The sequence below is a fragment of the Meriones unguiculatus genome, chromosome 3 (assembly GCF_030254825.1).
Source record: "Meriones unguiculatus strain TT.TT164.6M chromosome 3, Bangor_MerUng_6.1, whole genome shotgun sequence".
NCBI lineage: Eukaryota > Metazoa > Chordata > Mammalia > Rodentia > Muridae > Meriones > Meriones unguiculatus.
Genome location: NC_083351.1, coordinates 135,978,535 through 135,994,755, shown reverse-complemented (window position 1 = coordinate 135,994,755; position 16,221 = coordinate 135,978,535). Strand labels below are relative to the sequence as shown.

General features: G+C 49.3%; 1 protein-coding gene across 5 annotated transcripts in view; it reads left to right on the top strand.

Moving 5' to 3' along the window:
• Positions 1 to 14,956, top strand: part of Slc25a48 (solute carrier family 25 member 48) — a 36,774-nt gene extending 21,818 nt beyond the window's left edge. For 3 of the 5 annotated variants that reach the window (XM_021651195.2, XM_021651197.2, XM_021651199.2), the window contains 4 exons: positions 1,252 to 1,509; positions 3,326 to 3,459; positions 11,045 to 11,174; positions 12,929 to 14,956. In XM_021651195.2, the coding sequence (XP_021506870.1) occupies positions 1,252 to 1,509; positions 3,326 to 3,459; positions 11,045 to 11,167 (515 nt within the window). In that variant the 3' untranslated portion in view covers positions 11,168 to 11,174; positions 12,929 to 14,956. Of the gene's footprint in view, positions 1 to 1,251; positions 1,510 to 3,325; positions 3,460 to 11,044; positions 11,175 to 12,731; positions 12,839 to 12,928 lie in introns of all 5 variants that reach the window. The other 2 variants (XR_009590880.1, XM_021651198.2) reach the window with 2 other exon arrangements.
• Positions 14,957 to 16,221: the final 1,265 nt, after the last annotated feature.

Sequence of the window (16,221 nt, the reverse complement as noted above, 5' to 3'; positions counted from 1 at the left end):
TTTCTGACACAAGCCTCAGGAGAAAAGATGAGGATAAGGAGGTCGGGCAGGGGTAGCTTGTGGGAAGACCAGCTGGGAGAGAGACCCAGCCTCAGCTGTTCTGTGTCCCCCTGGAAAGGCTATAAAGGGAGAAAACCACAACCAGGCAGCATAGACCCTTGAGCCCGAAAGTATTGCAGTGTGTCCATCAGAGAAGAAGGTCTATATTAGCTGCTGGTGACTGCATCGGTTGTTTGGGACCCTAGTGTAGGCCTGAGCCTTTCTCAGGGTGAGATTTTAAGCACAAAAACCATACTCTGGGTTGACATTCTTCAGTTAACAAGAACAGTTAGCTAGAAGTGGAACTATGAAAGCCAAAAAGCAAGGTGAGTACATTTAGGGACTTTGCCAGAACTGTGGACTTGGGTGGATTAGGCCTTTGTTTTCATCTTGGTAGGTGGTACTGTCTCCTTGCTGAGTTTAATGGCCTGGATGGTAGGGTTTGGGGCCTGTTACAAAAGGAAACAGAATCATTGAGGATTACTAATGCTGCTCTTTTAGGGCACAGCCAGGCCAGGGCTGGCATGAGCTAGAACATGCCGGTTCTCTAGCTAGCTGGTGGGTCCTCTCAGTGCCCTTCTCTGCTAACTTACCAAGCCCTGCACTATTCCAGTCACCACACTGAGAACTTGGCATGTTACCTCACTTGTACCCATGACAGCCTGCCCATCTTTTAAGGATCAGAAAACAATGGCAGAAAATGCTGACATTTGGAAGTCGTGGAGGGGGAGGATTTGCATCAGGACAGCCTGGCTTCAAATCACATTTATTTTACCACATTGGGTGTAGTCTCTCTCTCTCTCTCTCTCTCTCTCTCTACTGTGTTGGGGAAGAGAGAGTGTGAGAGAGAGAAAGAATGGGTGACTATCAAATCCCCATCAAGAGCGAGCTTGACTTGGTTGTCTTCATTGATCCCAAGCACTCTACAACCACAACTGTTTAGAAATGCATAGTGATGGTTGACCAGAAGGCTCCAGGAATCTCAAGGCAACTTGGCTTGAATTGTCTCCAATCTGGTGTACTGGTTGCCAGGGCTCCTTATGGGAGCTTCAGAATTCTGGTGTAAGGTGCCAAGGGTGGCAGATAGCTTGGTAAAGCGAATGAGCTGCATGAGTGGGAACTATCAATGGGCTGAAAGGGCTGTGGTGCCAGTAGCTGGCCAGGCTCTTACCTGCCTGATCACTTGCCCTCATCTTCCGTCTGTCTTTTCAGCCAGCCATGGATTGAAGTCCAGGGCAGTAGCCCTAGGGGAGCAGGCACCATACCAGGGGCCAGTGCATTGCCTTGTAACCATTGTGCGGACTGAGGGCCTGGCTGGGCTGTACCGGGGAGCCAGCGCCATGCTGCTGAGGGACATCCCAGGATACTGCCTCTACTTTATTCCCTATGTGTTCCTGAGTGAATGGATCACACCCGAGGCCTGCACAGGACCCAGCCCTTTTGCAGTGTGGCTAGCAGGAGGAATTGCAGGTAAGGGCCACAGCAGTGGGAGTCCTGTCCCTGGGTCCTGGGCCTGCCACAGTGATGGTGGAGGGTAGAGGAGTGGAGGGTAGAGGAGGAGCTCACCACAACCTTCCCAGTTCTGAGGAGACAGGACTCAGCCAGCCAAATATGCAGGGTCCTTCATTTCACTTACCCTGTGTCAGGCTGAGTAGGGGGACCCGCCCTTGGACCTATCATGTGCTTCCCTCCAGGGCTGTGAGAATCTCTACGTGAATTCACTGGACCTTGAGGCAATGGGTGATTTCCAGTAGCTGTTATCACCAATCCCTTTTCCTGAACACCGGACTTTGTTAGGTATAGAGTGGGGAACCAGTCTCCATGCTCTGCACTGACAGACCCCAAGCCATGAAGCAGGACGGCAGGGGCTCTGCAGTCAGAGGTATCCAAGGGTAGCCACACTGGCTGATTTTGTCACCCTGATTTGCCACACCTTCTTTGATGTAGCTCCCTACCGCCTCTCAAGCATTTTCTTCCTCCTCCTTCTCTTCCTACTCCTCCACCTTTTTTCTTCTCAGAGTTATCTTTTTTGTTTGTTTGTTTGTTTATTTGTTTTGTTTTGTTGTATGGTTTGGTTCTTTTGAGACAGACTTTCTCTGGGTAGCCTTGGCTGTTCTGGAACTCACTCTGTAGACCGGGCTGGCCTCGAACTCACTGAGATCCTCCTGCCTCCTGCCTCTGCCTCTCCCTACCAAGTGCTGGGATTAAAGGCGTGCACCACCACTGCCCAGCTACTATCTGTGTTTTAAGCACATAGCAAACATACACAAAGCCCATGCCTTGGCCGTAGGATAGTGTTCTGCCTATGCCCTTGTGTGTCTGGGGCTCATCCTTTGACCCGGTCCCTGGAAGAGCCTCCAAGTCTCCATCCTTCCTCATTAGTGTGGAGAGCATGTGCCAAGGGCCTGCCCACCTTATTTTAGGACACCCTCACTGTGGACATCTAGACAGGCTTCCAAAGGCCATGCCAGGAAGCTAGGGCCCTGCAGGCCTGCATGGGCAGAGGGTCCAGAGTATGCAAAGGTCTCTTTGGAGAGCAGCTAGGCAGCTGCTACAAAACCTAGCAAGCCAGCTGCCCTGGACTTTGACATTAGATTGTTGTCTCTCTCCAGCCAAGAATGTGCCAATTTCTGTGTTAGGAAAAACCAAAAACAAACCTATCACAGTTTTTCGAATCCTTGAAAGTCACACAAATGCTCAAACTGGGACTTTTGTGCTGATCCAGCCAGCATGACCTCTGTCTGTGGTCCCTCAGTTTCATGCCACAGATTTAGAAAAGCTTTTACACAGAAAAAGGCTATGCTTTATCTTTCCTGGCAATCCCAGGCTGGCCCTTGCTGAGCAGGCTTTGTGACAGGTTTTGTTTAGCTTCCCCACATTCAGATTAAACCCTGCCTGCAGGCAGCTGCAAGCCTTTGGTCACAGGCCTCATCCTGAGCTCTCTCTGCCTGTTTGGGAAAGGCTGTGGAGCACTGTAAAGCAGTTGCTATCCTCTGATAAATGTTGCCACGTTTTGAGAGCCACCATGGCCTGGGCTCCTGCTCCAGGCTCCCACGGGTTCACAGTGTCATCACAGCAAACTCATAAACACGGCACGGTGCGGTGCCTCTTCACAGAGGAGGTGCAGGGGCCTTCTGCTAGGCCCAAGAGTGGGTGGAGAGAGAGCGTCGGAAGTCCTGTTCCCGGCCCACTTGCCCAGCCTCTGATGGGGTTTCTGAGGATCAAGCCGGGCCTTGAAGACCCGAGACAGCCAGCTCTGACTCGCCTGGTTTCTTCGACTTTGCAGGGGCCATTTCCTGGGCGACAGCGACTCCGATGGATGTCGTGAAAAGTCGGATGCAAGCTGATGGCGTCTATTTAAACCAGTACAAGGGCGTGCTGGACTGCATTGCCCAGAGTTACCAGCGGGAAGGCTTTAAGGTAAGCTTCACAAGGCCGCGCTGGGTCAGCAGCAGCCTGGCAGAGGGCGCAGGCGTGCAGTGGTGAGGCCGGGGGTGGGAGGGAGGAGCAGGTACTAGAGGCTACCGGCCTGTCCTTAAGTTTATTCCTAGATATTTCATGTTTGACGAGGCGTTTGTGGATGGGACCTTTTTTCCCTCTCAGCCCTTATTTCTTTCTCAGCAAGTTTATTATTGGTATATAGAAACATTACTGGATTCTGTGTGTTTATTTTGTACCCCGTTGTTTTGCTGAAAACGTGGATCAGAGTCCTGAGGGTTTGGGGGTACACTATTTAGGCTTTAAGGATCAGATCGTGCTGATCCGCGAATGGGGACGGCTTGACCTCTCCCTCTTCTATCTGCGATCCTTTTATTTCCTCTCTTGTCCTATCACTCCAGCTACAGCTTCACGCTTGGGATTGAACAGCAGAGGAGAGAGCAGATACCCTTGCCTCGTTTTAGGTTTTAGAGACAAGTTTTCAGTTTCCCCCTGTTAGTATGATCCTGGCTGTGGGTTTGCCATGTGCAGCCTTTAGCGTGTTGATGTATGTTCCCTCTAGTGGATCTCTGTCTGTGTAGACTACTCTGTATGTTTAGTCAAGCCATCCATGGAATGAAACCGTGGTCATGGTGTGTGAGCCTTTCATTAACTCTTTAATTAGGTTTGAAAGGGTTCTCTTGAATGTTTGTGTCCATGTTCATCGGGGACATTGGCCTATAAATTCCCATTTCTCATCTTCACCCACTGCTGGTGTACAGGTCAACAGCCGGTTTTGTGGAATGAGTTTGGTGGTGTTACATCCTTGTCTATTTTGTGGAAGTTTCTGGAGCATTAGATTCAGTTCTTTAAATACTTAATTCAGCCAGCAATGAATCTGTTCTGTTCTGAACTTATTTTTTTATTCCATCTTTGATCACACTGATTGTTCTATAGATATTTAAATTGTTGATATCCTCTTGAACTTATTTACGAGGTCATATGGGTCTATCAAGTTCATCTAGCCCTTCCAGTTGTTTGGAACACAGATAGCCTAAGTATTCCCCAGTGAATACTGGGATATCATTGGGATCTGTGGAAATCTCAGCCTTTTCAGCTCTCATTTTTTAGTATTAGGATTCTCTCTCTCTCTTTCTGTCTTTGTTAGTTTGTCCAGGTATTTGCCAATCTTGCTTATTTTTTTCAGAAAACCAACTCTTTGGTTGACTCTAGGCATGTAGGTATGTTTTTTTAAATTTCCGTTTCACTGATTTTTGTCCTATTTTTTATGATTTTTTTTTTTTTTTTACCACCTACTACTTGGTGGTTTGGCTAGTTCTTGTTTTTCTAAGACTTTGTTGTTGTTGTTTTTATTTGGGAGGGAGGTGTATAAACCCGGGTGTCCTGGAACTCACTCTGTAGATCTGACTGATTGATAGAGTCTTCTGAGTGCTGAGATTAACTGCCTTGCTGTTTTTCTGAGACTTGATGTTTTTCTAAGACTTTGAATTGCACAATTGAATCCATTGTTTAATCCATAACTGATTTTTATGTGTAATCATTCATAGCTAGAGATATTGCTCTTAGAAACACCTTACCTGTATCCTGAAATTTTTGATACACTTGTGTTTTTATTTTCATCTGATTCTAAGAATTTTAAAATTTTCTATCTGGATTCTTCAATGGGCATTTAAGAACTATTGATGAGTGTGTTGTTTGACCTCCATGCATTTTCACCGTTTCTATACTTTATCTTGTTATTGAGTTTTAGTTTTATTCCACTATGATTTGATAACAAAGAAGAATTCATGTTTATGCTTTTATGTTTGCAGAGATTTGATTTGTGACCTATGTTAGAGAAGGTTCCTCAGGCTGTGGAAGAATATATATTCTGTAAATGTTGGACGAAACATTTAATTCCTATATGTTAAGTCCATTTAATCTATCTTGTAATTTAAGGTTGAGGGGTTTTTATTTGTTTGCTTTTAGGTTAACGGTCCATCTTTACATGAGAATGAGATACTTAAATTACTGACTATTATTATATCAGTATCTGCATGAGCTTTAATGTCCTTTAGTGTTTATGTTAGAAACTGTGTACTATTTGATGCGAATATGTTTACAATTGCTCTATCTTCTTGATGAAATGTTCCTTTCCTTCATATGTACTGACCTTCTTTTCTCTTCCAATTTTGGTTTGATGTCTCCTTTATCAGTTATAAGAATAGCCATGACAGCTTGTTTTTAGGTTGTCTTCCACCCTTAGACTCTGGGTGTGTTTCTTGCAGACAACAGACAGTTGGGTTAATCTGTTAGTCCAGTCAGCCAATCTGAGTCTCTATATTCAATAGCTGATGACATTTGTATTTAAGGTTATCACTGAGAGGAGTTTATAAATTCCTGCCATTTCTGTTGTTGTTTTTCTGACTGGTTGGGTTATTGTCTGTTCTTTTCTGTCTTCCCTTTTAGTAATGGGGGTTTGCTGGGTTGCTATGTTGGACATGATGGGTTCTTTCAAGTGTGTTGTCAGTATAGTAAGCAAACGTTGCACCCGAGTAGGTGGAGGACCTGTCTATGTATTTTCGAGGCCTCCTGGGTCTTAGCCACCTGCTCTATATTAATACAGCTGTGGGTCAGGTACACAGAAGGACCTTCTAATGCAGACAGGTGACTCTAGGAATTAAGCCATTCACTGACCTCAGCTGTAGGGCTGTTATTAGTTAAGATCTGCTTTCAGCCACCATTGAGGGCTTACACACTCCTCTGCTTGAGCTGAGGCTCCTGTTACCCTGAGCTACCTGGCTCACCATAACTACCTCCGTGTCCTTTCCTAATCCCGAGGCTAAGGTAGAGCAATGAACCGAGGCTTCCTCTCCTGTGCATGTCCCTGTATCTTAGATCCCACGGATAGCTCAGCTCTTTTTGCTTTAATTATGTGTACATGTCTGGTTGGGGAGGTGCATGTGCACCTTTGAGGACAAGCACCCTTGGGGTCTAGGAAATGGTTATCTGATACCCTGGAGCTGAAGTTACAGAGAGCTGTGAACCACGTGATGCGGGTGCTGGGAACTGAACTCTGGTCCTCTGAAAGAGCAGCAAGTGTTCTTCTTACCAACTGAGCCAGTTCAGCTCAGCTCTCTCTAGCCTTGCTAGTTCAGTTTTTTAATAGTAGCCTTTCTTCAGACGATACCCAGGCACTGTCCTCTCAGTTATAGTAGTAGCATGACAGGAATGAAATTTGTCTCCTCTGACCTGTCCAGAGGAATCACTACCTCCCCTAAACCTGCAGCTGGGTTTGAGGTTTGTAAGTTCTGGGGCATTTGCTGAGGGTCTGCCTGCCTCGCTCACCTGCTCACCTTTGAGAAGGGCCTTCAGCTTCCCTTCCCCTTCTGTGAGCTGCAAGGCTAATGCTCTCTTTTCTGGTTCCTTCTCTTCTGTGTATCCCCTGTCTTTTTACCAGTTTCCAGGTAACCTCTCACCCAATTTGTGGACTTGCAAGGCTCTTCCTCTTTCTTGTTTGGAATAGAGTCTATTTTGTTTGTTCTTTCTCCTTCCTGAGGACACGCAGAGGCAGCTGCCAGCCCACACCTCACCCTGAAGCTGCTTTCCCTGTGTAGTTTGATTCATGCATGTTGCCACAGGGCCTGGGCCTGTGCCCGTGTGTTGCCTCTCCCCAAGTCCTGCCAGATGGTTCCAACCATCTGTCTAGGCCTGGTGGAGCTCTTCCCGGCGGCCACTGTGCTCCTGTGCACACACTGGTGCTTGCTTCTCTACAGCTCCACCATGCTTTCTCTATTGCCTCTTCTCCTCTTGGAGAAGTTGCTCACTCCATTCCCTCCCCTGGTCAAGGAAGATCCAGAACTAACAGGCTGAACCAAAGGGTGCAAGACCCAGAAAACACACCTGCCCTTCATCTAGACCAAGACTCTCCTCCAGAGGCAGAACTGCCACAGTCAATTTCACATGGAGCCCTTAGCAGCAAAGAGTTAGTTACCGTTGAATTTGGAAAAAAAAGTCCTGGAGAAAACACCTGAGGGGTTTCGTTTTCACAAGTACACTATTAATTTGCCTTAGAACATTGGGCTAAGTCAGGTGCAGTTTTATGAGTTAGGGACACAGCAGTAAACACAGAGAAAAAAAAGGCCACACTCCGATGAAGCCCATCTGCCTCAAGCCAGCAGTGGAAGGGGCAGAAGTGTAGGAGAGGATGGGGGAGGCCCAAGCTCTGCCCTGAGTGCATCACAGCAGCTGGAAGGCAGCATCGCCTCTGGAGATCCGCACAGGAGAAAGGCCAGGCATTGACAACTGTCCACCGTGCACTATGAGCCTCAGAAGAGCTTTTTGTCTTTAAGGAGGATAGGCTTGGAGCTTTGCTGTCTTCATTATTTTAATTCTTGTTGTATTTAACGGCAGCCAGTGACAGAGGGTGCCACTCAGGCACAAGCTAAATTTTTTTTCTTTCATTTTTTTCCATCAGCTTGTGATTCCATAAGCAATTACGGGTCCTAAAGAGATTCAAGTGGGATGCTATCTTCTTATTTGAGTTTCTTTGTCATTTTTCCCAATTTAAAGTGTCATCATTAAAGAAAAATCTGTAGGGGCTGAACAGGTTGCTGATATTACATACCCCACTCCATCTCTACCCCCTAATCGCTGTACTCCACAGACCCAAAGCCCCGGGGCAGCTGAGGCTGGGCCATTGCTTTCTTAACCTCACCGGTGTTTATTCAGAGACAGGCTTTATTTGCTTTTTGTGGTGCCAAGGATCGAGCCTCATTAAATACAACACAGTGCTCGGTTGATGAAGCACTTCACCAACCCAAATATTAATCTTTTTTTTAAGGTACTGAAACTGTGCTTTGCAGTTGATCATTGATTTCTTTTTTTATTTTTAGTTATTACAATTTATTCACTTTGTATCCCAGCTGTGGACCCCCTCCCTTGTCCCCTCTCAACCCCTCCCTCCCTCATCTCCTCCCATGCCCCTCCCCAAGTCCACTGATAGGGGTGGTCCTCCTCCCCTTCCATCTGACCCTAACCTATCAGGTCTCATCAGGACTGGCTGTATTGTCTTCCTCTGTGGCCTGGCAAGGCTGCTCCTCACTCAGGAGGAGGTGATCAAAGAGCCAGCCCCTGAGTTGATGTCAGAGACAGACCCTGTTCCCATTGCTAGGGAACCCATTTGGAGACTGAGCTGCCACAGGCTATATCCGTGCAGGGGTTCTAGGTTATCTCCATGCATGGTCCTTGGTTGGAGTATGAGTCTCACATTAATCTTTAAATTGTGTACTAGTTGATGAAAAAGTCAGTGCCGCATGAAAGCAGGAAGCTTCCAAATGCGCAAGAGGACACAGGCCTCAGGGTCCCACCTCTCACCCCATCCTTTCAAAAGCAGCTACCAATTTGAGTTTCTTATGACATATTCCCCAAACAGGCAGTGCACTTGCAAACAGGCAAGTGAGTAGATGTCTGTGTACTCACATGTGTGAGCATTTCATGTTGAAATAGCAGCAGCACACACAAGCAATACCTCACGGGCTGTCTCGAGCTTTCCAAACACAACGTGGGAAGTTTCTTCATCCAGGACCAAGAGTGTAGTCCCCATGACATGGGCTCTGCTCACTGGAGAGTAACTCCTAGAACATCCTGTGTGTGGCTCATGAAAATCCTACACTTTCTGTCGTCATACGCACATTCACCTTTCCACGGAAGGGGAACTCATTAATAGCAAGCACTCAGAGAGGACTCGTGACGATGCTGGCAGGTAGACCGTCATAACTCAAGGGTTTCTGGGATAGGGGAAACCCAGAAGCCCATGGTTCAGGAACCTGCTACCAGTAGACTAGAGCTAAAGCAGCACCTGGTGCTTTGGTCCTAACCTCTGCTCATGCTGAGGGTTGTCTTGGGCCATAATGGCTATGGCCCCTGAAAGGGTGATTATTCTCTGAACTCGATAGACTAGAGTTGAGCCTTGGTGGTATGATGAGGCTGGCTCAGGGCTGGAGAGTCAAGCTTCCTGAGGGGCCAGCGTCAGCTGCCCGGTGGCCCTGCCCTTTAGGGGTATGAAGTCCTAACCCTGCTACACCCCCACAGCTACCAGCACCCGCACTCCCTCAGCACAGGGTGCTCTTCTGTCATTCATTCACATGCTTGTCCTTCGGGGACTCATTTGACAGGTATTTATGGAAGGGCTACTCAGAGCCAAGAACCTGTGAGTACTGAGACCAAGGGAAACACACCCACAGACTGCTTCCTGCCCTGTCAGGGACTCCTGAGTCCCGGACCATGGGGAACAGTGAGGGCATTCTGTGATTAATTGTCCACTCTGGGGCGGCCTTGGTTGGATGGACAGAGGCTACAAGCAGGTCTCTAGAGCATTCACAGCAGAGGGGACCAGAGATGGCCCAGAGAGACAGATGGAAAAGTCCATCAGAGAGAGTACAAGGCTGGGGCAGGAGGGTCAGCACAGGCCAAGGAGCAGTACAGACATGCCCCATTCAGTAGGGAGCTGTGGAGGCTTCAGGAGGTGGGTCTTGGCCCCAAAGTCCTGAAATGTTGTTTGCTGGGCCAGGAGGCTGTGTGCTCCAGGGCCAGGCCCACCTGGCTCTGTCTCAGAGCAGAGTCAAGCCAAGGTTACAGGCAGTGTGGGCACCCAGCATGGAATTTTCCCTTTGGAGCTGGACTCAGTTCCTTGCTACGACTCAGTCACTCTGGGTGAACCTGAGGAATTCCAATATGGTTAGGCATTGGAAAGGAGCACTGGTATTACCCAGGTCCCACGTGGGTCTGCCCAAGTGGCTCCAGCACTTGGTCCATGAACTCCTCTCCTAAGCCAAGCTGTGTCCTGTGTCTGCCAGTGGCCCTTGGAACTGGACACGTGCTCAGGCTGGTTGCCTCTTGCTGAAAATGGAAGACGCTATGCCTTAAACTTTAAAATGATTCTGTGTGAGAGACGTTTTGCTTCCTGTCCTGACAGCTCTCCCTCCGACGGTGCATGGGAGAGGGCTTACCTTTTGATTGTGCAGTTTCTAGAGAACACCTTGAGGAGCAGCTCCCTAGACCCTTTTCTGTCCACGCCTGGTAAGGTTGCCATTGCTCCAGAGGGAGCTTATCTCATCTAAGAGGCCGTAGGCTGCCCACGTTTCCCTGGGTCCACATGGTACCAAGCAGAAAGATGTGGGGAGTGGGGAGCCCGTGGGAGGCATGTCACAGCACTGCCTAGGGATAGGAGGCACAAGTTGCCACAGAGGCAAAAGCAGCAGCTGTTCCATTCAGACCATGCCACCTCAGCCCCACAGGTGATGAGTAGTCACTGGGTGCCCACCAGTGCAGGGAGTCCCTGGAGAAGATTGAAGAAGCATTGTCTGGGCTGTTGCTGGAACACCCTTTAGCAGCAGCCCAAGGTTGCCACTGTAACTGGAGATGTTGTCACCCACCAATGCTGTGTCCTGGATCTGTCCTCTACCACATTGGGGCATGCCGGAGGCTTCCCACCCATAGATCTTTTGGACTCTGGTCAGGCCAGGCCTGCAGTCACTTCCTGTTTGCAGAGGGCTAACCCTGGAATAACCCCCACCCCTGCACAAAGGTGTTTTTCAGGGGTATCACTGTGAATGCTGTGCGCGGCTTTCCCATGAGTGCAGCCATGTTCCTTGGGTATGAACTCTCACTGAAGGCACTCCGTGGCGACCACACTGTGACAGGCACGTGAGCACCAGGTCAGTGGACTTCCTTCCCAGCTAAGGTTGAAGCTAGGACTATGTCTTTCCTCATAAAACTGTTGTGAGCTTCTGAAATTCTTGTCTGTCCCCCGTGGCATGTTTAGGAGGAGAAAGACCTCAGTTCTGAATCAGCCATGTTTTGGCAGTGGTATGCTGGGTCTCCTGTGACCAAGCTGTGCCACAACTCCACATTTCACAGCTAGTTGGCCTGTTGTCTTCCCCATTCTCAGCTTCCACAGTCCTTGGAGAGAAGTGCTTTTAGCTTCTTTCTTAAGATCTGAGCATACTGACCCCAGTGGCCACCTCATGCCTACACAGGGCCATCTCCTTGCTTCTTACTAAGCTTAACACACTCCTCCTTAGCAAAGCTCCACAGGACAGGCCATCCCTTGCCTCCTACAATCAGAGTCTTCCCCTTTCCATTCTCATTGAGGGAGGATCAATGTAGCACTGTGCATCTGACTTCTTGCTCAAATGTTCTATGCATCTGACTTCTAGCTTAAACAATCTGTGCATCTGACTTCTTGCTTAAACAATCTGTGCATCTGACTTCTTGCTCAAACACTGTGTGCATCCATCTATTGGCTCAAATGCTCTCAACAGCTTCCTGCTTCACTCCAAGGTGAGTCAGTCCTTGATGTCACCTCTTCCTCCAGGTCCCCCCACCCCAGGTTTCTCTCCCCGATCCCTGACTTTACCCCCACTCTCTCCTGGGGTCTGTGTTCCTGCTGTGCCTTGAACCAACTCTCTCTTGGTCGTGAGGTTTCCAGCTCTCTGTCCTCCAGGCTAGTTGTAGGTCTCCTCCTCCAGGATGACAGCTTGGCTTCTTAGCTGAGGTGTGGCCCACTTTCGAAAGACACCCTGGGTCCCTGCTGTCCCCCTCCTCTCTTCCCAGTGAAGGCCTCTGCACAGCAGCTCCCCCCCCCCCATCCTTCCCCTGATGGTGACTCAGCACTGTCCCTGGAAGAAGAATAGCTGACATCAGTATTTTTTCCTCCTGCTGATGCTCCTCTCTGGTCTCAAACTGGTCCCCTGCCAAGCTCAGAAGGTGGAGGGGTCAAAACTGGGTATTCTCATCAGCTGAGGAGCCATTTCACTCGGCCTCTAGGACTGCCAATTCTCCCAAGGAGGATGGCCACCATCAGAGGAGCCTCGAGGCCTCCAACCCTGAGCTGCAGGGCCTGCTGGGAAGCACAGACAGTGTGCCACATCCTGGGCAGGCAGAGAGGAGGCAGAGAGGGCCATCAGTCAGGCTGACCACAGAGAACCTAGAAGCTGGCCTTAAAGAAACCGTTGCAGCCTTTTATTAGAATCCTCACACTCACATCATCTCTGGCTTCCTGTGCCTTTTATATACAAGGAAAAGGGTAGTAACATGTTTCACAAATTAAGCTCTTGGTGGGGCCTCCCTGTATTTCGGTGATGTTCAAGACAAGGTAGGGCAGGGCAAGGACATAGTTCCTAACATTGCTGATCAGACAACAGCCCCTCCCAAGTCCATCATTCCCCCAACCCCGCCTCTTTTTTTTTTTTTTTTTTTTTTTTCTGAGACAGGCTTTCTCTGTGTAGCTCTGGCTGTCTTGGACTCACATTATAGAACAGGCTGGCCTCCATCTCACAGAAATTCACCTGCCTCTGCCTCCTGAGGGCTGGGATTAAAGGTGAGTGCGTGCCATCATCAACCTGGTCCATGCAGGGAAAAATAATTTTGTTTAAATCCTGTAACAAATCAATGCATTTTTATATTGCAGGAAAACATAGAAACTACAGAAAGAGCAGAGCAAGAATTTCTGCCGTCACCATAAGGTCCAACTGTGGCCTTAAACCCAGAGCGGACTTTGCACAGTACAGCTGCCTTCCTGCCTAATGGACCAGAACCATGTTCCACGTGGTTAAATCTCCAACTACAACATGGCTTCCAAACCAAGAACCAAGACCCCGGAGTGACTGGGCACTTGTGTTCATGGTGGCACCGTGCTACTCTTGGCCACCCTGAGGAATGGCTCTTTAAGGAGGCTGGAGGAAGTTTCTGGAGAACTAAGTCATCACTGTCTGAGATTCAGCGTTTGACAGCAGTAGCTGAGCCAGCTGCAGGCTTTTCTTTCTCAATGTCATCTCCCTTGCAAGGGGCTTTGGAAACCTGTCTCCTCAAGCAAAAAAGCTTTTAGGGGTGGCAGTGGGGTTGAAGAGAAGGAAGAGGCTCCCTCTGGTGGGAGGGAGTGATCCCTGCAGCTTCATCTTGAACAAACCTCACTCATCTGTTTGCCTTCCTGCTCTGACCAGGAACTGTGAACACCAGGTCCTCTAGCAAGCTTGGGCTTTCACTTGCAAAGGTTTGGAGCAGGCTAGGTCTACGTGGCAGAAATGTGAACTCTCTGAAGGTGCGCACAGCATTGCCTCCCTCCCCACCCAGCCCCAAGAATGGAGGAGACAGTGTCTCTCCAATGAGCCCGGAACACTGCTAACCCTAAGAAGTGGTGGATGATGACTGTCTCCGGAGTCCCAGGCACAAGGGCCAAGAAGCATTGTATGCATGGGATGGAGGACACAGCTCGCCAGAGGCTAAGGAGACATGCCTTCCTTCTCATCCATCCCTGGTTCTGTTTCCTTCCAGGCTGCTCATGGCAGAGAGGGAACCTCAGTGAGGACTGTGGGGGTAGTTATTTTGTGATGGGGATAGTATGAGAAAGAGGGTTGCAGGCAGTTCTCTGGCTTGCTCATGACCCCTCCTGTGTCATCAGCCCCTGCCCTGTGTCAGGATCCTGGTACCATAGCCTTCCTAGACTAGTTCCCATTCTATATTCTGTCTGGTGTGCGTGCTGCAGACTTGGGAGCCCACATCCTCTTCACCGGGGGCTTCACAGCCAAGGAAAGGACGTGTGTTCTTCCCATGACACCTCCTTGTTTGAACATTTCGAAACAATCCCGAATGGCCATGCTGACTGCATACAGTGTGTCCCTGCCCTGTCTCTGTGGCACAAGAACCGTGTCCATGTGGGTTGCTTGAGCCTAGATCCTGCTGGCTACAGCCACAACTCAAAAGAGGACTCTTTACAAAGCCCCCCTCCCCTCTTCTCAGGGACACTGTCATCTGACCAGACCTCATCCCACCTCCGGCTGAGCCTGCGATACCTGTAGAATGAGCGATGATTGTGAGTGACTTATTGGAGAGAAGGGCGACCCCGCCATTCCTGTTGTGTGCCAGGTGGGCCACAGCCAGCACACTGAGCTCAGAGTCACTTCCTTCACGATTGCAGACTCTTTCTCTCCCCAGTCCAAGTGCTGGAAGGAGGCAGCAGACCATGGATCAGGCAGTCAGCATCTCTTTCAGCTCTGGATTAGAACCTGTGAAAAACAGGCAAACCATTCTGGGCCCATGGGTGGTGAAAACCCAACACAGACCTGCCCTTCTAAACAAAAACACTGAAAGCCCCTTGGGTAGTTTCTGTGTCACACACCTCTACCTGGCTTCTGAGAGGCCTTGGTCACACTCCTCTCTACTCAGTTTAGGTCTGTGGAGATGCTGCCAGCCCAGAGAGAAACCAGCCGAACTAAGGGGGTAGTATATTTTCTCCCTGGCCCTTGGGGTGGGAAGGGAGGGCACAGCGTCTGGACAGAAACACAAAGGAGAGAAAAAGCCAAAGATTCTCTCAAAAGCCTGAGCAGTGTCACTTGTTGGTGTCATGAGTGGCAGATGGTGGTCTCAGCTTGCAGGAGGTGGGTGTTGTCTGGCCCTGACTTTTACGTGGAAACCATAATAAAATGCACGCTCTGTGTGATTTTATGCTTCTGTTTTATCTCTGGTGGGAACCACATAGGAGACAGCATTGCTGATATGTGGCATGTGTTCCTGATGTCACTTCCAGTTCTGTACCTGCAGCAGCCACACCTACTCCATCACAGAAACCCTTTCAGCACACTGCTGAATGTGACTTCAGAATCCTGCCCGAATGGTCACCTGGGCAGCCACCAGCAGCCGAGCAGAAGTGCCATGCAGGGTGACCTTAGATCCCAGCAAGGGAGCTGAGCTGTCTCCACAGCATGTTAAAAACAAATCTTTAAGGATTGTCCTTAGTTTGCCTCTATCCCCTCCCACCTCTGTGCGATCTGGACCAAGCTCTTAAAAGGATCACTGCTGCCCCCCAGAGGCCAACATGGTCCTTCTCCAGCGTAGATCACAGGTGCTCTTCTCCATCCTCCCTCCCCAACAGCTCTTGGGGCTCAGTCCCCTGGGAGCTCTGAGCCCATGGCTGTGGGGCCCCTGGTCGCTCAGTCATCATACGTTTGTCGAACACCGGCTGTGCGTAGGTGCTGTCTCGGGTTAGGAATGGAGACGCTCCAGCAGAGCTTTTGTGCTAGTTTGCTAGACCGTTGTACAGGAGGCCCTTCATCCTCACCTCAGCAGGTACCGAGGGTGTTGGTGAGGAGATGCTCCCGGCATGCTAGATTGGAAGCGTTATGGAGGCCCTTCTGCTTGTCTGTGACATCACTTGCTGTGCACTCCTTGGAAAAGAGCATGATGCACACATGAGAAAATAGGAGAGGAAGGTGGTATCTTAGAGTCCTATGAAGATAGTATTGGTCTTGAGAACAAGATACATCTTCCCTCAAAAAGCCTCTTTGGCTGATATTCCACAGAATCGCCACTTGATGGCAGCAGAGGTCAACTAAACCCCAGGGGGTCTACTACGTGGTGGTCCTTGACCATTCCTTTCCTGTCTCTTGATTTTCCATGTCCCTGTGTGCTGTCCTTCCCTTGGATTCCAGCCTCAGTGGCTGTCTGCATAATCTCAACCTGGTCAGCCCTCCTGGGAACCCAGCATAGGCTTGCGCTTCCAAATAAAAACACTGAAAGCCCCTTGGTTATTTCTGAGTCACATGCCTCTAGCTGGCTTCTGAGAGGCCTTGTTTTCCACATCTGTAAATGCCTGCAGTCTTCCTCCCTGATTCTGGGTAGTTTAGCTTTTGTTGGGAGGTTCAAAAAGGGTGGGTGTGTCTGTGTTCCCTGGGCCTGGTCCGTGCAAAACCCTGAGAACCATAGCTG